The sequence below is a fragment of the Littorina saxatilis genome, linkage group LG14 (genome assembly GCF_037325665.1).
Source record: "Littorina saxatilis isolate snail1 linkage group LG14, US_GU_Lsax_2.0, whole genome shotgun sequence".
Lineage (NCBI taxonomy): Eukaryota > Metazoa > Mollusca > Gastropoda > Littorinimorpha > Littorinidae > Littorina > Littorina saxatilis.
Window position 1 is genome coordinate 10,598,480 of NC_090258.1, and position 25,211 is coordinate 10,623,690.

At 44.1% G+C, this 25,211-nt stretch overlaps 1 protein-coding gene across 4 annotated transcripts in view; it reads right to left on the reverse strand.

Annotated features, from left to right (window-relative positions):
- Window positions 1-1,314: 1,314 nt before the first annotated feature.
- The window catches only part of LOC138947074 (upstream-binding protein 1-like), a 50,330-nt gene continuing 26,433 nt past the window's right edge, over window positions 1,315-25,211 (reverse strand). For 3 of the 4 annotated variants that reach the window (XM_070318508.1, XM_070318510.1, XM_070318511.1), the window contains 7 exons: window positions 24,942-25,143; window positions 17,761-17,854; window positions 16,205-16,295; window positions 15,461-15,510; window positions 9,916-10,058; window positions 8,405-8,456; window positions 1,315-6,435 (listed from right to left, as the gene is read on the reverse strand). In XM_070318508.1, the coding sequence (XP_070174609.1) occupies window positions 6,389-6,435; window positions 8,405-8,456; window positions 9,916-10,058; window positions 15,461-15,510; window positions 16,205-16,295; window positions 17,761-17,854; window positions 24,942-25,143 (679 nt within the window). In that variant the 3' untranslated portion in view covers window positions 1,315-6,388. The remainder of the gene's footprint in view (window positions 6,436-8,404; window positions 8,457-9,915; window positions 10,059-15,460; window positions 15,511-16,204; window positions 16,296-17,760; window positions 17,855-24,941; window positions 25,144-25,211) is intronic. The other variant, XM_070318509.1, reaches the window with a different exon arrangement.

Sequence of the window (25,211 nt, forward strand, 5' to 3'; positions counted from 1 at the left end):
AGAGTTATGTACTGAGATGGCAACGCCCCGGTGGGGGGTTTGGGGGGCAAAGCCTCCCAGAAGCCGCGAAAATTTTGCATTTGTGAGGTCATTTTTGGGTCTTTCCTTGCAACTGGGAATCAAAATTACACATTTTCAACAGTAACAAAACACGCGGAAGTGGGAAAGGTATAGGGCCGAGCACTCAATGATCTCACAGTGTGCAGTACAGTCCCTTTCCGAAACATCGGTTCCCCGATAGCGAAGATATCTTGTTGCAATCGGTTCTCTAATACTATTAATATTAGTGATAGTGTAGCGTGTGACTTGACTTGTGGCCTATGATGATGGACTTATAACGGGAGGGCAGGCTGTTGTCGACTTGATGTTGTTCATAATTTGAAATAGTTTTAGAAGATCAAATAAACTAAGGGAGTTGGGGGGAAGAGCTTAAAAAGTCCACATACTTATTTTTTTCTCTCTGAGAGGTACATCGGTTGGCCAGGGGGGGGGTCTAGGAACCCCCCCCCCCCCCCCCCCCCCGGCCCTGAGACACAGAAAGACCTCAATTTGAGGGTTGAAAGGATCCAGACTGTGACATCATTCACACATACTAAGATGTAATTCATTTTGTTTGGTAACTGACATCATGATCTTGTGCGGAAGAAAACTGTCCCAAGACAAAATGTAAATAGCAGGTAAAACTGTCTGTTCACGACAATGACAATTCTTTATTTTTCAAGGGTAACAAGAATAAGCATTTTATGGATATTTTTTTTTGCATCTGGCCCTCGCCCTAAAGAGGGACTAACGAGAGAGAGAGAGAGAGAGATCCATTTATTCATGTTCATATTCACAATTATGCAAATATGCTTGAATAGGACTGAAATAAAAGATCTTTCTTTCTTTCTTTCTTTATTTGGTGTTTAACGTCGTTTTCAACCACGAAGGTTATATCGCGACGGGGAAAAGGGGGGGGAAGATGGGATAGAGCCACTTGTTAATTGTTTCTTGTTCACAAAAGCACTAATCAAAAAATTGCTCCAGGGGCTTGCAACGTAGTACAATATATTACCTTACTGGGAGAATGCAAGTTTCCAGTACAAAGGACTTAACATTTCTTACATACTGCTTGACTAAAATCTTTACAAACATTGACTATATTCTATACAAGAAACACTTAACAAGGGTAAGAGGAGAAACAGAATCCGTTAGTCGCCTCTTACGACGTGCTGGGGAGCATCGGGTAAATTCTTCCCCCTAACCCGCGGGGGGCAATAAAAGATCACATTTACAGAATCAGGCCATCACACACACACACAAAGGTAACACATGTTAAAAGTGAACATAGATCTGTATTTGCCATATTTGTCTTTGTATTTTACCTCAACACGTATACACACTTTTTCACATGTACACCTATTTCTCTCCTCTCTCTTTTCCTCCTTTGTACACTCACATTGTCATCTGGATTCTCAGGCATTTTTATCATCTTTCATTCTACACACATGCACAAGGGCTTGAAAGCTCAAGACCCAATTCTAACTAACAAGATTAAAAAAAAAAAGAAGAAAAAAAAGGACACACCATAAATGTAGTCTTTCTTTGACTAGCCTGGGTAATGTCCCCTGCCATTTCATTTCATTATCCCAATGCTGGAAAATTTGGGTCCCTGCCTCCAGGTGTGTGCGTGTTTAGGTGTGATCAACCACCTGCACTTGTGGCAGAATGACCGAGGTCTTTTATGTGCCACTGTGGTGACACAGGGGTGGAACATGGATACTGTCACATAAAGTCGACCCGTGTCCGTCCCGGCCTGGGATTCGAACCTGGGAGCCTAGGATCACAAGTCCAGTTGTCTACCCACTGAGCTACCCGGGCCCCATATGCCTGTGTGTGTCCCATCTGTCCTACCAAAGTCTCTCACTCCCTACCCCTAGAAAAATCCCAAGAGGATGAACAAGTGCTGTCTAATTTCAGTCACCATGCTATTCAGGACAAACAGAACATCTGTCCCCATGGCTTTCTTTTATTAGAAGTCTTTTTTTTCTTCCTCGTTCATGGGCTGAAACTCAGGTAAACTTGTATTTGTTTTTGTTTTGTTTTGCACAAGTGGGTTTTTTCACCACCATTTAGGCAGTCATTCGCAGATTTCAGGCTCACAAGACCAAGTGCGCACGGTATTTGCGTGTTTCTATAACCCACCAAACTCTGACATCGATCACAGGATCTGTTCCGTGCGTACTTTGTCTTGTGCTTGCCTGTACACACGGAAGAGGATAAGGCACTACAGTGTAGCAGGTCCGTACATACCTGTACCAAGGCGACCAGAAAAATCTCCACCCTTAATAACCAAGCAGGCGCGACAGGGACTCAAACACTCAACCATCCACATGGGAAGTCGGTGTCTTGTCCACTATGGGAAGCCGGTGTCTTGTCCACTATGGGAAGCCGGTGTCTTGTCCACTATGGGAAGCCGGTGTCTTGTCCACTATGGGAAGCCGGTGTCTTGTCCACTAGGCCATTGCGTCCGTTTTGATAGAAGTGCAAGGTAGAAAGTGTGCAGTTAGACTGAGAGCTCGCTTCACAGCCTCGCATTTCATAGAGGCACAAAGTGCGAGACTTGGGTAGCAGAGGCTGGACAACCGCCTGCATCAGAGGACATTATCCAGACTAGTTAAAGCAGAACTCGGACTGTACAATGTATTACCTTACTGGAATCAACTGAACATGAATTCAATTGACATGAAAAGGGAATTAGAAAATACAACAATGCTTTAATTTTGTGTAAATGACCACTGAATTAGGCAAGAAATGACAAAGCTGAACACATTGCAATTCCTACTTGTTCTAATCTTAAGCAAAGCTAAAGCGCTATTGATATGAAGCAGCTGGAAAAGTCTACCCTGGCGTACAGTGAACTGACCTTACAGATGAAAATCACGTGAATGCTCTCAGGAGCCAGGAGATTGGTTCCACCAGGTTGGTTATTTTTTGTTATCATCCCTACAACCTGTAGCTATTTGGGATCGTTTGTTCCCCATAGCTCTCACTTGCTTGTGTTGCACGTCAGTGTGCTATGCATTTTGAGCAATTACGTCCCTTTGTTTCGCTGACCCTTCAAGTAGGCCTGTGCCTCACTGTGTGAAGCACTGTGTAAATCATAGTATCCCATCAGCTATTCTCATGTACAAATATTTCCTATTTTTGTACAAACACAAATTACACGCACAATTGAGATTGTAAGATTGTTTTCATGTGGAGTTTGGACTGTACATTTTTATTTTTTATTGTTCTCCAAGGCTTGTTTTTTCCCCCAACTTGTTTTTTCAGAGTTGGCACAGTCCTTCCCATGAGAACTGTTTGGCTCACCTTCTCAAGGACCATACCTACACTTAGACACATACACAAAATCAACATCCTGACTGCTTACTCTGCAGTTAGTAGTTTTTTTTATGAATTAATTTATTTCACAGATACCTGCCAGTGTCTGTTAAGAAATTAATTCATAAAAAAAAAGTCACTCTGCAGAGAAAGCGCCCGGCCAGACTGCGGGTGTGTCCAAGTAGAGACATGGTCTTGTCCCTGGTAAACACCCGCCCAGGCTGTTGGTTTTCAGTGTGTGTTCAAGTAGAGACATGGTCTTGTCCCTGGTAAACACCCGCCCAGGCTGTTGGTTTTCAGTGTGTGTCCAAGTAGAGACATGGTCTTGTCCCTGGTAAACACCCGCCCAGGCTGTTGGTTTTCAGTGTGTGTCCAAGTAGAGACATGGTCTTGTCCCTGGTAAACACCCGCCCAGGCTGTTGGTTTTCAGTGTGTGTCCAAGTAGAGACATGGTCTTGTCCCTGGTAAACACCCGCCCAGGCTGTTGGTTTTCAGTGTGTGTCCAAGTAGAGACATGGTCTTGTCCCAGGTAAACACCCGCCCAGATCTCAAATGGCAAGCCCACCTGTTTTTACAGGAAGGCTTGTCCTTTTAACTTGCAGTTTGTGGTTTACTTTTCACACTTTCCCTAGCGATAATCAACATTACCGCACTCTCCCGGCCCCTACAATACTTTTAGAACATCGCTTTGAAATGTGACACAATCTGTCACTATACACCAATTTTGTCACCATCTAGTGGCAGCGCTAGGAGTTTAGTAAATGACCTAAATGACAGGTAACATGCATCGCACAAAACCCGGTCACCTTATCACACCAACCGGTCAAACTAAGGCGTGATAACGCAGCAATAGCGTTATCTAACCTGTAAGATGCAATCACATTCAATAAGACAGACAATTTCTTCCAGCGACTTTCCCACGAAAACCGGTAAAATACAGGACATTTCCAACCAACTGACCTATCACAGATGATGTTGCAGACGTTGATGCATCAGTGTACCTCACAACAGAGAACAAATATTTTGGCACAAAAGAGGCTCCTTAAGCCTGTCTTTAACTGTGAAAAGTCGACTACGCGAAGTATAATTCACGACGCTGGCTGCATGGAGCTTTAGAATTGAGTTTTTTGCAAAAAGACTTTGTGAAGTGGACTTCCAACTTAATTAAGGACCGCCTTTATCCAGGGTCCCCACTGGTTTTTAGAAACAAAATTCCATGACTTTTCCATGACTTTCCATGAGCCTCAATAACATTTTCCATGACTGGATCCACAGGTCGCCATTTCCGAACACGCAAACTGTTTACGTCTTGTCACTGCCAGTTTTGACACTGGCTTGCTTTGCACTGAATTTGAGTCAGTTTTTACGCAGTGTCTCTTCGACAAGCAAGTCAAGCATTTGCTACGCAGTCAGATTATCGGTAATGTTTGCGGGTCCTGTCATTTCACTAAACTGGACCAGCCACTGTTTGTATCCATCTGCACTCTCGTAAATTCCGTTTCGTAACTGTCACTGTGACTTGACGAACTGTCATTTTTTTCACCGCGATACACAGTTCATTGCGAAGATCTTCCTCGGTAATTCGTTCCAATTCCGCATACTTTTTGTTGTCAAGAAACAACTCGAAAGAAAGTTTCAAACTCATCATCCTCCATCTTGCTTGTCGAAGCGCTAAAGTACTTTATCGATGCAATAACAAAAGCAGAAAACTTCGACGAAACCGACTCAAATAGATAACGGAAGGAAGTGAGCCTCGCTTTGGCTCAAGTGCCGTTAAAAATACCGTTATTCTCGTATGCAAATATTAACGAGAAGTTGGTCATACGAACAAGCCTTGTGCTGGCGACGCAAATCGCCGCTGGCTGGCAAAGGGGGGGGGGGGGGGGGGGGGGGGGGAAATGGCTGGGCGACGAAAATCGCCGCTGGCGTCCTAAAGGTTAATTTTTGTTTCTTTCTTATTTTTGTTAAATTCCATGACTTTCCATGGCTTGAATTGAAATTCCATGACTTTCCAGGCCTGGAAAATTAAAAATCAAATTCCATGACTTTCCAGGTTTTCCATGACCTGTACGAACCCTTTTTATCGCAACTCTTCAAAAACAATTTCAATTTCAATTGATAAGTTTGAGCTAAAAGAATGTCTCTGTTGCAGCCTAACATATTCAACAAAAAAAGGCTTAAATCAAACAAAAGTATGTTTCCGAATCGACACTTTCTGTCTCAAGGTTAATGTTCATCTAAAAAAGCATAAATCAGTGATCGTGCTAGCCAATTTGAAAATCAGTCAAACCAAGTCTAAAACACTGCGTTTATATATTTGTTGGGAAAAATGCGAGTCCACAATCAGCAAATACGACTGTTGTCCATTTAATTTCCAGTATCTTCAGATTTTTACGGGTAAAATACTGTACAATTCTAGTTAACACAATCCCTGATAAATGCAAAGCCTGCTGCTGCGTCATTCCGTCAACACTTGCTCAATCACACAAATGAGTTAGCAGAAGTAAAATCGGCACGAACAAAATTGAATATGCAGTTTCTGCATACTTTTCTCTCCCCATACATGCAACATCATTCCGTACTGTTTCATATAGCGGGAGAAAACAAATGCATGAAGTCCTAGAAAATCATTTCAAAGCTAATCACAAAGAGTCCACACATTCACAAACATTAGCAAACAGTCACTCGGAATCACTTGAAGAGCAGAATGTAAACTTGCTCAGTTTAAAAAGACCAAACAAAACAAAACAAAACAAAACAATCCAAACACTGTTCTTTCCGAGTCAAATGTTGCTGTGCGAACACACACGTGGATCCTTCTTGAAGAGAACTCCTAACCACCTCAAGGTCAATTTCCCTTTCAGGTGAAGGTGAACTCGGATCAATGTCAAGGTCAACCCGGCCTTGAAAGCGTCATGGTCTTATGCACAATTCCTGAATGTTCAACAGTGAAAACCGGTGCACAAGACGGTAGTTGAGATGCCAGTGAAAAAGCGGTTCAGCAGTTCAAGTTGCACAGTCTCTTTCACTGCATAGACTTTAGCAGAATTCTGTACTTGTCGCCCGTTTCTTCTGCAACAGAAAAACTAATAATAATAATAATAATAATAATAAATCACTTTTCTATAGTGCAACTGCAAGTCCCCATTCACAGCTCCAAGCGCTTTACAATTCCGATAACCACCTCACACGATATACAAATCATGACATAAGAAAATACAAGCAAACTAACCCATCATAGCGATAAAAACAAGCATACAGTCAATAACAACAACAAAATTCAGCAAGCAATAATAATAAGCTAATAAGGTGTACTATGCAGTGCAAACACAATGATATCAAAGTAAACTTGGCCAAACAATTATTGCAACAACTTTTGCACGCTAACAAAAGCGGTAAAACGCAATCCATTTTAGTTCAATTTTATATGCTGGAAAAGGTAATTATGTCCACCGTTCATATCATTTGTCCGATCGGTGGTAATTTGTATAGGCATCTCGTTAAAGCCTATCAAACAAGGTCACCCCTAAAATCGACCTGACAAAAACCAAAGCCCCGTGTTTTAAAATCTGCAAAAAATCTTTGTTTAGGTCTTTCGGAAACGTTGCGTTAGAAGACACGCTTAGTATACACGTTCACCAAAATCAACACAGATTTGGGTCAGCCTATTAGTCATAACTTCTGAAATTTTTAAAGCAATTCATTGAGAACTTGAGCAGATATGGCACTTTGAGTGGAGGACCCCCTCAAAAATGGCCGCAAAACGTGCCTTTTTTTTGCGGTTGACCCTTACCGCCTTTGTCAAAAGGCTACACAAAGACTAGAGAAGTAAGGTGCATCAAACAAAATGCTCTGAACTGGAAATTGAATGGCCTTTCTAACGGTAGTCCTAAGTATTTGGTAAGTGTATATTCTGATTTTTTGCAGATTTTAAAACACGGGGCTATGGTTTTTGTCAGGTCGATTTTAGGGGTGTCATTGTTTGACAGGCTGTAACGGGATGCCTATACAAATTACCACCGATCGGACAAATGATATAAACGGTGGACATAATTACCTTTTCCAGCATATAAAGTTGAACTAAAATGGATTGCGTTTTACCGCTTTTGTTAGCGTGCAAAAGTTGTTGCAATAATGTTTTGGCCAAGTTTACAATATGACACAACACTTCATTACCTCCCAGATAACCTGTGGTATGACCCCAACGTTACATGAATATATTTATATAAGTAAATACATTCACAATGATGATTCAAACTATCCGACCAAGCTATCCCCCACACATTCATAATAATGAAGCTATCTTTTTCCTCTCATGTCCTTGGATCACAAGTAGACCTGTCACAAGAATATCGTCACTTTCAGCACCAGCCGAGCATGATGATTTAAAACTTCTGAAGAAAATTTTTAAGTGGCTTTTCGAGCTGACAAAAACCTACATTAAGAGCCATCATATAAATTAATTCAGTTAAAATTAACATTTAATTCAGTCTGAATATTGGATTGTGTGACCGCACCAAACAAATGACATGTTATCAGCTTTATATCAGTAGAAAATCCCCACCATTGGCAGTAACACGACCACTAAATTGCACCATTTCCAACAGTTTATTTTCCCATTGCTGTCAAATTTGGGTTGCCTCCTCGGAGTCCTCCCAGTGGAAAACTAGCAGCAACAAGAGTCTCACTATCGAGTTGTGTGTGATCAGCCATATTCACTTCTGTCAGAATGACTAGAGGCCTTTTACTAGCCACAGTGGTGACAGGGGAGTGGGACACGGAAAGGGCTTCTGAATGTGCAACAAAAGTTGACTTGTGTCCTTCAAAACCTGAATTCAAACCCATGGCAGCTGGTTCCCACCCATTTTTGACTTTGTGCACCCCACCCCATGCGTTCTACTGAGCCACCAGGGCTGGGGTGCACGAAGCGGAACTAGGTGCTACCCAACTGGGTGATACAGAGCAGCAAGGTCGGATTGGTTGAAATTGAGACATGCAGTGAAACACACACAAACATTTAGTGGTCTATATATTCACTCACCTCTCATTCCTTCTACAACAAATCTGGACTGATCTTGTGTATTCTGTAGTACCTGGAAGTACAATACAACATTGTGTCAATGCAAACCAAGGCTAAACAAAGAGACAACAGATTTCACTGATCATGTAATGATAGACGGGGCATGTAGCCTGGTGGTTAGGACGTCAGCCTTCTATGTGGAAGGTTTGGGTTTGAATCCCAGCTGCACATGGTGGGATTGTATGTGGGAGTCACAGCCCACAAATGCAGAAGAAGAACAATATTATGAATTGTCATTGAACAGAATTTGCAGACCCTCTTCTTTCCAGTGTTGTCAGACAGCGGTTGTATTTCTGCACCAAGACTAAATAAATTGAAGAACCAACTTATTCACTATACCTTTATCAACTCTTGCATAACCTCAGTTTTCTTTCATCAGAAATACTTTTCCAATATCAACTTTCAATGCAAGGTTAGTTGTTGAAAGAGAGCAAGTGTTAACTTAAAGGTGATATTGCTGACTGAGCGAAATGTCTGCAAACAATCTGTCATGTGGGTTTGTTTATCCCAATATTTCCAAGGGTGAGCAACTCTCCCACAAGCCATAGAAACTTGATAGTTATTTCTGAACATCGTCTATTAAAAAGTTAAATGTTCTCATTGCAAACCAGAAAAAAAAAAACCAAACAAGAAGGGCAAAGCCCATACGACTCACATGCTTGACCTTGACATGACCTTGACCTTCAGGGTCAAGGTCAAATAACTAAACCTAGCAATGACATACACTAAGAACTGCTTTACACATTTTTCCTACCAAAATACATGTGACCTTGACCCAAGGTCAAGGTCATCCAAGGTCATGCAACACAAAGCTGTTAATTCAAGACATAGGAAGTACAATGGTGCTTATTGGCGCTTTCTACCGTGAGATATGGTCACTTTTAGTGGTTCACTACCTTATTTTGGTCACATTTCATAAGGGTCAAAGTGACCTTGACCTTGATCATATGTGACCAAATGTGTCTCATGATGAAAGCATAACATGTGCCCCACATAATTTTTAAGTTTGAAACAGTTATCTTCCATAGTTCAGGGTCAAGGTCACTTCAAAATATGTATACAATCCAACTTTGAAGAGCTCCTGTGACCTTGACGCAAGGTAAACCAAACTGGTATCAAAAGATGGGGCTTACTTTGCCCTATATATCATATATAGGTGAGGTATTCAATCTCAAAAACTTCAGAGAAAATGGGAAAAATGTGAAAAATAGCTGTTTATTAGACAACATTTATGGCCCCTGCGACCTTGACCTTGAAGCAAGGTCAAGATGCTATGTATGTTTTTTGGGGCCTTGTCATCATACACCATCTTGCCAAATTTGGTACTCATAGACTGAATAGTGTCCAAGAAATATCCAACATTAAAGTTTTCCGGACGGACGGACGGACGACTCAGATGAGTACATAGACTCACTTTTGCTTCGCATGTGAGTCAAAAACTACTTTTCAATTTGACTGTTAATTGGACTTACCTCGTCTGTGACCATGACGTGTATAGAAGAAGGCCCTAGCATGAAGATGTCACCGATCTGCGTTGCCTGGATACCAAAGAGTGACGCTAGCTTGCACTTGAGTTCAACCACCCCGACACAGTCCATGTATACCGCGTGGTACACTGTAAATACACAATACACTAACACACTATTTCTATGACAAGACCTCTCAACAAATTTGATGTTTGGTTAAACACACATACATGTAAGCACACCGAAACACAGATATGCTTACACACACGGTGAACTTAACGTTGTGGTAAAAAACACTAATTCTCAAGCACACTGAAACACAGACATGCTCTCACACACTGTGAACTTAATGTTATGGTTAAACACACTAATTCTCAAGCACACTGAAACACAGACATGCTCTCACACACAGTGAACTTAATGTGGTTAAACACACTAATTCTCATGCACACTGAAACACAGACATGCTCTCACACACAGTGAACTTAATGTGGTTAAACACACTAATTCTCATGCACACTGAAACACAGACATGCTCTCACACACAGTGAACTTAATGTTGTGGTTAAACACACTAATTCTCATGCACACTGAAACACAGACATGCTCACACACACAGTGAACTTAATGTTATGGTTAAACACACTAATTCTCATGCACACTGAAACACAGACATGCTCTCACACACAGTGAACTTAATGTTGTGGTTATAAACACACTAATTCTCAAGCACACTGAAACACAGACATGCTCACACACACAGTGAACTTAATGTGGTTAAACACACTAATTCTCATGCACACTGAAACACAGACATGCTCACACACACAGTGAACTTAATGTTATGGTTAAACACACTAATTCTCATGCACACTGAAACACAGACATGCTCTCACACACAGTGAACTTAATGTTATGGTTAAAGACACTAATTCTCATGCACACTGAAACACAGACATGCTCTCACACACAGTGAACTTAATGTTATGGTTAAAGACACTAATTCTCATGCACACTGAAACACAGACATGCTCTCACACACAGTGAACTTAATGTTATGGTTAAACACACTAATTCTCAAGCACACTGAAACAGACATGCTCTCACACACAGTGAACTTAATGTTATGGTTAAACACACTAATTCTCAAGCACACTGAAACACAGACATGCTCTCACACACAGTGAACTTAATGTTATGGTTAAACACACTAATTCTCAAGCACACTGAAACACAGACATGCTCTCACACACAGTGAACTTAATGTTATGGTTAAACACACTAATTCTCAAGCACACTGAAACACAGACATGCTCTCACACACAGTGAACTTAATGTTATGGTTAAACACACTAATTCTCAAGCACACTGAAACACAGACATGCTCTCACACACAGTGAACTTAATGTTATGGTTAAACACACTAATTCTCAAGCACACTGAAACACAGACATGCTCTCACACACAGTGAACTTAATGTTATGGTTAAAGACACTAATTCTCATGCACACAGAAATAAGCCTCCCGTAAACCATCACAGATACTGTCAGGCTTTTACACACAGTACAAACACCATTTCATTTAAACACTCACCGCTTGAGAACATTCTAGGTGCCCTCCGTAAAGAGCGAGCAATTTTCAAAGAATTTATTTTTGCGTGGTTTATCTTACCTCTGAGCCATCGTGAACCTGTGTAATCCAGTTTCCCTTTTTTTCACAATTTAGCCGCCAGTTTGTCATTTCAATGCAAATCTCTGTAAGCTTATCTGCAATAGCACATTATTGTGTACCTTTGAATCTGAAATGCAACATTGAAACGGCTGCGAACTACAGCAGTGGCGGTTAACGGTTCAGAGGAACTAGCACCAGGCAGCATCGTCTGCTACGAGAACCACGACCTTGCGTGACCCTGCTTCCGGGCTATCTTTTTTTAAACTTTCAAAACTTCGTATTGTTCTGATCTTGTCTTGATGAAAAAAGATTTCTTTTATGATTTAAGAATGTTTGTGTAAGAAGCTGTCAATTTATTATTTAGATTTCAAAAGTTAGGTCAGAAGCGCAAAAAAGCACCGTCCGATTGTCTGACAGACAATCCGCAAAATTAATTCTTTGAAAATGAACAGCTCTTTACGTAGGGCATCTAGGATGTTCCCGTTAGGTGAGCGTTCAAATGGAAGGGTGTTTGTACTGTGTGTAAAAGCCTGACAGTTTCTGTGATGGTTTACGGGAGGCGTACTGTGTGTAAAAGCCTGACAGTTTCTGTGATGGTTTACGGGAGGCTTACTGTGTGTAAAAGCCTGACAGTATCTGTGATGGTTTACGGGAGGCGTACTGTGTGTAAAAGCCTGGCAGTATCTGTGATGGTTTACGGGAGGCTTACTGTGTGTAAAAGCCTGACAGTTTCTGTGATGGTTTACGGGAGGCGTACTGTGTGTAAAAACCTGACAGTTTCTGTGATGGTTTACGGGAGGCTGACTGTGTGTAAAAGCCTGACAGTATCTGTGATGGTTTACGGGAGGCGTACTGTGTGTAAAAGCCTGACAGTATCTGTGATGGTTTACGGGAGGCTTACTGTGTGTAAAAGCCTGACAGTATCTGTGATGGTTTACGGGAGGCTTACTGTGCCTTTAAAGTCCACCTTTAAGACCTCCAAAAATATGCGATAACCCGACCTAGGAAGGAGTCTAAATTGGGGGTAAATCTTTTCGACACCTTGCTGTCTTCTGTTGATATAGTCAGCAAATTTACCTCCGTTTTGAGACCTGATTTTCTGAGAGTTGTAGAGGTCTCAAATGAGGGACTCCACTGTGCACAGATCTAATGACTGGGTGGCCGAGTGGTAACGCACTTGCGCTCGGAAGCGAGAGGTTGCGAGTTCGACCCTGGGTCAGGGCGTTAGCAATTTTCTCCCCCCTTTCCTAACCTAGGTGGTGGGTTCAAGTGCTAGTCTTTCGGATGAGACGAAAACCGAGTTCCCTTCGTGTACACTACATTGGGGTGTGCACGTTAAAGATACCACGATTGACAAAAGGGTCTTTCCTGGCAAAATTGTATCGGCATAGATAAAAAATGTCCACTAAAATACCCGTGTGACTTGGAATAATAGGCCGTGAAAAGTAGGATATGCGCCGAAATGGCTGCGATCTGCTGGTCGATGTGAATGCGTGATGTATTGTGTAAAAAATTCCATCTCACACGGCATAAATAGATCCCTGCGCCTTGAGTCCGAGTCTGAAGATACACGCGCGATATAAGACTTCATATAACATGACAGACATGCCCTTTCTCCACTTCAAACTCACAACAATTAAAAAACAAGTCGCGTAAGGCGAAATTACTACATTTAGTCAAGCTGTGGAACTCACAGAATGAAACTGAACGTAGTCCGCCGCTAGTGCAAAAGGCAGTGAAAGTGACGAGCCTGTTTGGCGCGGCAGCGGTTGCGCTGTGCTTCATAGCACGCTTTACTGTACCTCTCTTCGTTTTAACTTTCTGAGCGTGTTTTTAATCGAAACATATCATATCTATATGTTTTTGGAATCAGGAACCGACAAGGAATACAAGGTTGTCGTCACCAAGACTGAGACTGGTCTCAAAAACCGGGAAATCTTTAGATGATGCAGTTGTTTTTTATTTCAAACCCTCGAAGTATTCTCCCTTAGCGGCTACACACAGTTTAAGTCGTTGGACCCAGTCAAGAAATGACCGTTTGAAGTCGTTTTTTGGCACCTGGTTCAGACACTGGAAAACAGCCGATCCGAGGGCTGATCGACTGTCAAATCGACGCCCAGCCAATTGTCTTTTCAGATGAGGAAACAAAAAAAAGTCACAGGGTGCAAGATCAGGAGAGTAGGGAGGATGTGGCAAAGTTTCAAAGTTTTCTTCCTCCAGGTACTCTTTCACCACCTTGGATTTGTGAGCAGGTGCGTTATCATGAAGTAATTTGATCCCTTTCAATCCTGTAGTTGGTCTGGCTCTCTTGTAGTAACGAACGATGCCAGCAAGAACTTTTTCCTTGTAGTACACCCCAGTGATGCTTCTGCCTTTTTCGCGTGGTTTTTGAAAAATGACGCCCTTTGTGTTATAAAATATTGTGTATAAAACCTTCTTGCCGGAGCGACTTTTTCGCACGATCCGAGGGGCATTGGCACCTTTTTTTTTATCCATGCTTTGTTTTGAGCTTTTCTTTTTGGCTCAAAGAAGTACACCCAAGTTTCGTCTCCAGTCACGATCTCATCGAAGCGTTTTTGATCACATCCGTCGTATATGATATCTTGAGTAGCCGTTGGGCAAACGTAACCCTACACCTCTTGTTCTCTTCAGTGAGGAAATGTGGTACCCATCGCGCGCAGACCTTTGTGTATCCAAGTTTGTGTTTTAAAATTCTCAAGACAGACGACGACGAAATGTCCAGTGTTTCGGCGATAAAATGACTGCTCACTCGGGGATCTTCATCAACTAACCGTTGCACATGGGACACCATTTTATTGTCGGTTACAGGTGGTTTCTTCACTTTTCCCCTTGCATCTTCCACAGACGTTTTCCCTGTTGAGAAATGCTTTGCCCACCGAAAAACTGTCGCGCGAGATGGTGCTGTGCCTGGGCTTACAGTTCTCAGCTCTTCAAGTATGTCACCGGCCGTTTTACCAAGTGCCGTTCTTATTTTGATGTAGGATCGAAAATCCTTCTCTGAAAATGTGCTTTTTGCCGCCATTTTTTAGGCCAGTGTCTCTCGCTTACATGACTAAATACACTGTATCTTTACGAAAACACAACGGATCACAAAGAAATTATGCACAATAATACGTCATGTACCAATCTTGATAATGACGTCATTTGTTATAAATGTCGTCATTTGATTCTGTGCAAAAAAGACCAGTCTCAGTCTTGATGACGACAACCTTGTAAGATGAAATAGTTTTTGAAACGATTTCAGAAATTTAATTTTGATCATAATTTTTATATTTTTAATTTTCAGAGCTTGTTTTTAATCCAAATATAACATATTTATATGTTTTTGGAATCAGAACATGATAAAGAATAAGATGAACGTAACTTTGGATCGTTTTATAATTTTTTATTTTTTTTTACAATTTTCAGATTTTTAATGACCAAAGTCATCAATTAATTTTTAAGCCACCAAACTGAAATGCAATACCGAAGTCCGGCCTTCGTCGAAGATTGCTTGGCCAAAATGTCAATCAATTTGATTGAAAAATGAGGGTGTGACAGTGCCGCCTCAACTTTTACAAAAAGCCGGATATGACGTCATCAAAGACATTTATCGAAAAAAAGAAAAAAACGTCCGGGGATATCATTCCCAGGAACTCTCATGTCAAATTTCATAAAGATCGGTCCAGATCGCTCTCCACACACACACACACCACACCCTCGTCTCGATTCCCCCCCTACGTTAAAACATCTAGTCAAAACTGGACTAAATGTAAAAACCACACACACAATAGCACACACACACAAACAAAACAAACCCAAACAATTTAATCAATAAAAACCAACAAGAATATACCTGCACATTTGATAATGGGATTACCTGATTCAGGTTCTTGACAGATGAAAATCGTTAGCCGGGGTCGCACTGACCTGATGGTAGAGCAGGAAAAAAAGAGCAGCTTATTGCATTTGACAACTCTGAACGTCTATATTTCTTGGTAAAAATATACTTCTCACAAATGAACAATTATTGAAAATGCCTGACACTGTAAAGCTTTTTTCTGACATCTATTTTTCTACACACACCCACACACAATGAAAGCAAAAATACTGACTACACATGCACTGTTTGGCTACAGTTTGTGTTTGTTCAATTTTCTGTCCTAACAAGGCTAATTCTGGAGAAATAGTTGTGTGCTTGAGAGAGAGAGAGAGAGAGAGAGAGAGAGAGAGAGAGAGAGAGAGAGAGAGAGAGAGAGAGAGAGAGAGAGAGAGAGACTGAGAGAGAGAGAGAAAGTGAGACAGAGAGAGAGAGAGAGAGAGAGAGAGAGAGAGAGAGAGAGAGAGAGAGAGAGAGAGAGAGAGAGAGAGAGAGAGAAAGTGAGACTGAGAGAGAGAGAGAGAGAGAGAGAGAGAGAGAGAAAGTGAGACTGAGAATGAGAGAGAGAGAGAGAGACAAAAAGAGAGAGAGAGAGAGGGAGGGAGGGAGGGAGGGAGAGAGAGAGAGAGAGAGAGAGAGAGAGAGAGAGAGAGAGAGAGAGAGAGAGAGAGAGAGAGAGAGAGAGAGAGAGAGAGAGAGAGAGGGAGGGAGGGAGAGAGAGAAAGAAGACGGCCAAGAACTCACTTTGATTGTAGAGCGTTATTTAACCGAATACCATCAGCCAGGCCACAGATTTGTATCAAGTCGTCACGATTTAGCCGCAGTAAATCAGCACCTGCAAACGCAATCAGGGTCATCACGCTGAATAAACCAAACCAAAGTTATAATGCTGAATGGAACACTGAGGTGACACTCAAGTCATCAATTTTTAACAAGAAGAAATGAGAATTATGTCAGCTTAGCCAAACAATATTCTCAACGCAGAAGCCTTAACGGCCACCAGGTTATTTTCTTTCTTTCTTTCTTTCTATACTTGTTCATTTACCAAACTCCATGATCCCAATACGGAAGCCTCAACAGCCCCCCCCCCCCCCCCCCATATGATGTCAAAGCTACAAGTGACCACTGACTCTGATAGATATGTGCAATAACAAGAAGAGCAAACGCTCGATCGAGTCACTTTCGCAGTTCTGAATATTATATGAGGCATCAGATGGACAGGAAGAAATTGCTATTCACAACACAATGAGTCACGTTCACATAAAATTTGAGCCCGGTCACTTTTATAGTTTCCGAGAAAAGCCCAACGTTAAGTTGTGTGTTGCCGAACAGAAAAGGCTAGTTATCTCCCTTGTTTTTCTGATAACGTTCGTAAAAGGCTACAGATGTAAATACTTTGATGTAAAGAATAATCCTACAAAGTTTCAATCACATCCGATGAACTTTGTCAAAGATATAAAATGTCTAATTTTTCCTTTGACGCTGACCTGTGACCTTGAAAAAGGTCAAAGGTCAACGAAACCATCGTTAAAGTGTAGAGGTCATTGGAGGTCACGACTAAACAAAATATGAGCCCGATCGCTTTGATAGTTTCCGAGAAAAGTCCAACGTTAAGGTGGTGTCTACGGACGGCCGGCCGGACAGACTAACACTGACCGATTACATAGAGTCACTTTTTCTCAAGTGACTCAAAAAAAGGTTTAAACTGTAAACTTATCTCTTTCCTTCATTCACCAACAGACCTGGGAACCCCTGTTTTGCACTTCTAGTATTCTCAAACAAACTTGGTGTATTTTCAGAAAAATAAGCGTACTCAACACAGCATTTGAACATCAAAGATTCAAACATGCTTTACATGCGTCGCGCCGTTAATTAAGTTTACCAATACATTTAAAACAAATGCTTCTTTAATGTTTACTGACAAAAACTGTAATCATGTGTCAAAATACTAGATTGGCTTGTGTAGAAAAGTAATCTAGGAATTTTTCACGTCGTATTTTTTTCCACTGACTGTACTGCTCATATACTAGACAATCAAGCGTACAAAATATGACAAAATCGTATGGGTTTCCAGGTCAGGGTAAAACAATGCCCAGGTCTATAAGAGGTCAAAAGGAAGGTGGAAAAGTCTGTACAGCCAATCACCACAGCATGTCTCATTTGAGCCAAAAGGACTCGCGAGGACATCTATTTTAAAGAACAAATGATAAGTTGGCAGAGAGAAAGACAGAGAGTTTTCCCTGACGATAGGCAGTTCAGAGAGAGAGAAAAATCCAGAAATAAACAACAGTTGTGCATACCTGAGAAATTTTGGAAAATGCGAGTGTAGTTGGAAAACCTATGATAGACGAACCAGTTTTTAACTTCTGCTGCAGTAGCTTCGCCTGATAAAGGCTGCAAAAACAACAAACAAATGCAAAGCGTTAAACATATGACATAGTGCATCAGACTGCAAAAATAAATAAAACTGTTAGTCATGGTACTTTTTGACATAACAGTTTAAGAACAATTTAATTTATTTTGACTGTCCATTGTCCTCAGGCATGATCAGAAGCTTTGTTTCCTTGCATATCGAGCAGATGATAGGGTTTTGTTCTTTGTTTATAAACACACAAATCGGGCCTGGTAGCTCAGTGGGTAGAGCACTGGACTAGTGATCCGAGGGTCCCAGGTTCGAATCCAGGCCGGGACGACTCGGGTCAACTTTATGTGCAGACTAGATACGGTATCCATGTTCCTCCCCTGTGTCTCCACAGTGGCACGTAAAAGACCTTTGTCATTTTGCCATAAGTGCACATGGTTTATTACACCTAAACACGCACACACCTGGGTAGCGTGACTCTGTTGCTGCTCGCTTTCCACCTGGACGAAGCGACCCGAATTTCCCAGCAATGGGACAATAAAGTTATGACAAGAAGGGCAAAGCCCAAACCACTCACATGCTTGACCTTGACCTTTACATGACCTTGACCTTCAGCTAAACCTAGCAATGACATCATACACTAAGAACTGCTTTACACATTTTTCCTACCAAAATACATGTGACCTTGACCCAAGGTCATCCAAGGTCATGCAACACAAAGCTGTTAATTCAAGACATAGGAAGTACAATTAAAAATTTTAGTAATAAATTTTCATTTGATTAATATACTTACCCAACTCACATATAGCAATTAACCCTAGTTCAGTGCTTAGCAACGCTGTATACGTCCCCTTGGTAACAAGGGAAGCCACTCTAAAAAAGAGTGACCCATCCCATAATGCCAGACTAACTTCCTGTCTGACTTCCGTTTGCCGCCATTTGCATCATTCTGAAACTCAGCCCAACTCACTACTTTTTTAGACCCAACCACACCCACAGCGGGGAGGAGGGAGGGAATAAACGATGTGAGTTGGGTAAGTATATTAATCAAATGAAAATTTATTACTAAAATTTTTAATTAAATTACATATCTTACCCAACTCACATATAGCAGATTGCTACTATAGGAGGAGGGTACTTACCACATTAATGATGAAGAACTTGCCCTGCTGCTACCAACGAAGGCAAAGCAGAAGAGCCATTCTGGAGCAGTCCAGCCACATCCCGGAGATAAAAATTTATGAAAATATCCTCCGAGCGCCAGTAAGCTGCTTCGAGGACCTCTGAAAGGCGACCCGAACGCAGCACAGCCAAAGAAGAGGCCCAGGCTCTAGCTTCATGGGCTCTCGCCGCTGTCAAGGGCAACACTGCCCTGGCATCCCCCGACTGCTTTTGCCACCAGGCGTAAGCATGCCGTATCGTCGTGGAGACCCACTTCGCCAAGGTAACTCTTGCTATGTCTTTACCTCGGACTGTGTTGAGGGAAATAAACAGTAACTTTTGCGTTTCCGAGCGAATAGACAAAGTCCTAGCCAAGTAGCTGCTGAGTGCCCTAACTGGACAGTTACATATATCGGGATCTCCAGGAGCAAGAACATTACTCAAGGGGGGAATGCGAATAACCGGCGACGATTGCCCCGGCTTTTGGTTCTTAGCTAAAAACCCAGGAATGAATTTAAGTGAATAAGATCCATCTCTCTCTAAAGAAATATCCTTAGCAAGGCCCGACAGGGCATGAACCTCACTGCCGCGCCTTGCCGAGGCAAGCAAAACCAACAGCAAAGTCTTTTTAGTCACATTAGCTAGACTAGCCGACTGAAAAGGCTCAAAAACATCAGAGGCTAGAAACCTCAAAACTAAAAACAGATCCCACGCCGGGAGCTGCGCTATACAATGAGCTGACTCAAGGGAGGCACCCTTGATGACGCTCGCTATAACACCATCTAAACTGATCTTGTGCTCGATCTGCCTCAGCGTTGACGATATAGCCGATCGTCTCACACGCAAAGAGGACGGAGAAGCCCCCTGCCCAGCCAACCAGGACAAATGGTTCGCCACCTGCATGGATCTAGGAGCTAAAGGATTAACTCCCTTCTCCGCACACCACTTCAGCCATGTCGCCCAATGTGAGGAGTAAACAGAATTTGTAGACTCCCTGTGCGCTTGTTGCACTAACTTCAAGGTTGCGTCGGAAGCCCCTGCCCGACGCAAAGAGACTCGCACAGTATCCAGCCGTGAAGCTGCAGAGCTTGGGGGTCTAGATGCTGAATGCCTGACCGTGGCTGTACTAGTTCGCCTCTTCTTACTGCTAGCGGAATGGGAGGCCGAACCGCCAGACGTACCAGATCCGGGTACCAGTGTTGACTTGGCCAAAGAGGGGCCACCAGGACAAGCGCTGGCCTTTCCAAGTCCACTTTTCGCATTACCTTGCCCAGCAGGCAGAAAGGAGGAAAGGCGTACGCCATCAGATTCGACCAATCCAGGCTTAAGGCGTCTACCGCCCATGCCTGAGGATCCGGAAACGGAGAGACAAACAACGGGAGTCTCGACGAGAACCTCGTTGCAAACAGATCTATCGGAGGTTTGATCACCTGCGCCCACAGGCGCTCCAGAGACTGGTGGGCCAGAGTCCATTCGGACTGCAACACCTTGTCTCCCCTGCTTAAGGAGTCTGCCAGAACATTCAGCGAGCCCCTCAGGTACCTCGCTGACAAGTGGATGCGATGCGTGTCGCACCAAACCAGCAACTGACACGCTCTGACGGACAACCCCTGCGAGCGAGTCCCGCCCTGCCGGTTTAAGTACGCAGCCACAGTCATATTGTCCGTATGAACCTTGACATGACTGTCCGTCAGCCGAGGAAGAAAAGCCTGAAGCCCGAGGGCAACAGCCTCCAATTCCAGAACATTTATGTGACTCGCAACCTGTTCGTCGTCCCAGAGACCTGAAGCTGTCAGATCTGCCAGATGAGCGCCCCAGCCCACCTGATAAGCGTCCATTACCAGATCGTGTGCCGGAACCGGAGGAACAATGGGGACACCCTGCGACACCCAAGGAAGAAGCCATACCTCCGTGGAAAGAATGAACCACTCCCCCAACTCTATTTGGACATTCCAGTCCTGAGTTGTCTGATTCCACCGAGACCCCAAAGCTGTCTGAAGAGGCCTCTTGTGCACTCTGCCCAGAGGCACCAGCGGAGCCATAGATTCCATCTGCCCCAACAGGGAATGCAATTCCCGAGCCGAGGCCTGATTCTTTCCGTAAAGTTCCCGAATCAACGCCCGAAGCTTGTCTATTCGCTTCTGAGAGGGGCGTACCAACCAAGCCACCGTATCGAACTCCATGCCTAGATACGTAAAGTTCTGAGACGGTTCCAGCTCTGATTTCCCCAGATTGACTGTGAACCCAAGACGACAAGCCAGACTGAGCACCCTCTGAGTATGAGCTCTGCACCCGCTCTGATCCTGATGTACGATCAGCCAGTCGTCTAGATAAGCTCTCAGCCGAACGCCCTCTTGTCTCACCAGGGCGCAAAGCTGACGCATGACCATCGTAAAAATCCAGGGGGAGAGTGAAAGGCCGAAAGGAAGTGCCCGAAACTGAAACACCTTCTCCCCCCAGCAAAACCGCAGCCATTTCCTGTCTACTGGCCTCATGAGAACATGAAAATAGGCGTCTGTCAAATCGATTGACGTGACCCAGTCCCCCGGCCTCAACGCCTCTCTTACCGAGGCAGGAGTCTCCATCGAGAATCTTACCACCCGAAGAAACTTGTTTAGCGTTGAAAGGTCCAGAACAGGCTTCCAAGCCCCCGATGCCTTGGGGACAACAAACAGCCTGCCGTAAAACCCTGGAGATTCCTGATTGACCACCTCCTCTATAGCCTCCTTGCACAGGAGGGAGGTCACTTCCCCCTGAACAGCCTGCCAGGCCTTCGGATCCCGCGGGCCCCGAAAGGGAGGCGGTACCCTGGACAAAGGAGCCTTCTCCTCTGCCCAGAGCAGCCGGAACCCCGAACTGATTATCCCCAAAATCCACTGGCTGGACACCAAGCATGTCCAGGCAGCGAAGGCCCTGGAGGGGCCGCCCGCCACCACAACGGTGGGGGCTACGGGGACAATCGGCTCGGGAGGACATCATTGGGGGTGAGGCTTACGCCCCGACCCCCTAGAACCCCCAAACGAACCCCTCTTCTGGTAAGGCGCTCCGCGCCCCCTACCCCGAGAGGAAGAACTTTGACTCTGAGCCTTGCCTCCCCCAAACGAGGAAGACTGAGGCTTGCCCTGAGTCTGAGGCTGTTTCTGTGGCCTTTGAAAGCCCTGATGGGCAATCCTTGCGATCGCCAAGTCTCTAGCGTCTTGTGTCTCCTTCTGGAGAGCCTCAAGAGACTCACTGCCCAAAAGAGCACACTCCTCAAACGGAGAAGACTTCAGACTATCAATAGTCCCCTTGCCTCTGATCTTCGACCCTGCGAGAAACGCAGATCTGCGAGAATGCACCGCATGCGTGTACAGCTTGGCAGATAAACCCATCTGTTCTTGAGAAACTCTCGCCAGAGTCGCCAAAAGAACCGTCACATCTTCAGATGACGCGTCAAACCTAAACTCAAACGGGTCAAGAGACGACGCGATCGACCGCGATAAAGATCTCTGAAGGGACTCTGAAACAGAGGCCAGTTCCAAAAGAGATCTACCCGTCTCCTCCAAAGCAATCAAGGAGGCCACAGTATAGGGGACGGTTCTGTCCCTACTGTAGCCGTCCTCTCTAAGGGAAGCCAAATCCGGCGTGATCGGAAGCGAAGCCCCCGGAAGAGAAAAAGTTTCCACCAAATTGACCTGCGGTGGATTCAACTTGAAGTTGCGAAACCCCGCAGACCTAAACAAAAGTTGACCAGGCTGAGCCAACTATGGCTTAGCTGACTCAGGAGCATCCCCATGTTGTACCAACAACGGTACTGAAGGAGCCTGAGACAGAGACTGAGAAGACTTCTTCAAAACCTTGGCCATATGAAAAGCCACTGAAGGCGATTCAAGGAACCGAAAGTCACACTTCTTCTCCCTCGCACCACGGAAGTCTTCAAACGCGGAAGGAGGTGGTACCTCATGAGAATTAGGCTGAACCACCCCTTCCTTGAAGTACCTCGAGGCCGTTTCTGCCGCCAAAGCCACTGCATTAGCCAGCTTAAAGGGCAGTTTGACCTCCATGCTCTCCGCCACTGCGGAAGCACCATCATCGGGACAGTCCTCATGCACCTCTGTGCAATCGGGAAACCGGTCCCCCCCCTGACTGTCATAGTCAAGTGAGGAGCCGGCACGACTGTCCCCTTCCTGCCCCCCGGGCGGAAGCGAAAGCTGTACATTCTGACCATAGACTTGGGACATGGCTGACTGTACTAACACTTCCGTTCGCTCACCAAGGTTCGTACCCCGCACTGACCGACCGCCATGGCGGAATTGGCCAGCACAGGTATCGGAACTTTCACCCATATAGCCAACGGCAGGGGTTACTTCCTCTTGGCGACGCGCTGCACTTTCACCGGAGAACCCAGTTACTAATGCAGCAGACATACCTTCAGAACGACGTGTAACACCAGAAGACGGAACGCTCGCCGGAACCGTAAGTCCACCATCCACATCCTGCACCGCATGCACGTCAGCCCGAGTAACCGTAGCCGAAGGCGAAGAAAGCACCTTAGCCAGAGAGGCCACCCCAGCCACGTCCCCCGGAAGAGCACGCAGCTCCGCTTTCGTCGACGCTACTTCTTCAGCCAAAGACGAAATCTGTGTACTAAGGGAGAGAAGCAAAGTGGCCACGTCCGCAGATTCACAGCAACAGGAGCCGCTTTAACCGGCTTATCAACATGAACAATCTTGTCTGCCGGTTTACCGGGCAAAATGGAAGCAGAGGGCATGTCAACAACATTTTCACAGTTTTTATTTGATAAAGATTCTAACACCGGAACGACAGTCTGTCCCGACTGTTTAGCTTTACGAGGCGTTTCTCTAGGTGGGGTAGACTCAGCAGCTACCGGCTTAGAAGACGGCCTCTTCTTGACGTTATCCGCCATGGCCAAAAACAACTCACGAAAAATTTTCTCAAGAAAAATTTCACAAGTCAAACAAGGCCACAAAACGCCCACAAAATCACGAAAAATCAAAACGATCTCACCTCACATAGTCGCGAAGACAAGACAACAAGAAGAAACCAAGGAGAAAGACCCCAGTCCGGAGACCAAGTATCAAGGCTGAAGAAATCAGCCGGAGCATACAGCACTGCGACCAGCTAGCTGACCGCTGGGTTTTGGAATGATGCAAATGGCGGCAAACGGAAGTCAGACAGGAAGTTAGTCTGGCATTATGGGATGGGTCACTCTTTTTGAGAGTGGCTTCCCTTGTTACCAAGGGGACATATACAGCGTTGCTAAGCACTGAACTAGGGTTAATTGCTATATGTGAGTTGGGTAAGATATGTAATTTAATGGTGCTTATTGGCTCTTTCTACCATGAGATATGGTCACTTTTAGTGGTTCACAACCTTATTTTGGTCACATTTCATAAGGGTCAAAGTGACCTTGACCTTGATCATATGTGACCAAATTTGTCTCATGATGAAAGCATAACATGTGCCCCACATAATTTTTAAGTTTGAAACAGTTATCTTCCATAGTTCAGGGTCAAGGTCACTTCAAAATATGTATACAATCCAAATTTGAAGAGCTCCTGTGACCTTGACCTTGAAGCAAGGTAAACCAAACTGGTATCAAAAGATGGGGCTTACTTTGCCCTATATATCATATATAGGTGAGGTATTAAATCTCAAAAACTTCAGAGAAAATGGGGAAAATAGCTGTTTTTTATACAACATTTATGGCCCCTGCGACCTTGACCTTGAAGCAAGGTCAAGATGCTATGTATGTTTTTTGGGGCCTTGTCATCATACACCATCTTGCCAAATTTGGTACTGATAGACTGAAGAGTGTCCAAGAAATATCCAACGTTAAAGTTTTCCGGACGGATGGACGCCGGGACGGACGGACGACTCGGATGAGTACATAGACTCACTTTTGCTTCGCATGTGAGTCAAAAATGAAAACACCACCACCACAACAGGCAAACTTACACCTACAAATGACTTGGAATCGCCGGCACAGGTTGGAGACGAGGCAACGAGCTCCGGGGGTGGGGGGTGCTGGGGGACGGGCTGTTGCTGTTGTGCCGGGGAGGCGCTGAGGGGGGACTCGGCCAGGGAGCGGGAGGGGGTGGAGGGCTGGGGGCTGGTGACGGCAGGAACGATGGGCGAAGCAACGCTACCCGAGTCACACCTGAAGAGAGACAAAAATGATTCTGTAAAGGATTTTGTCAATAGTGATAATATTCAGCATGTTGTCAG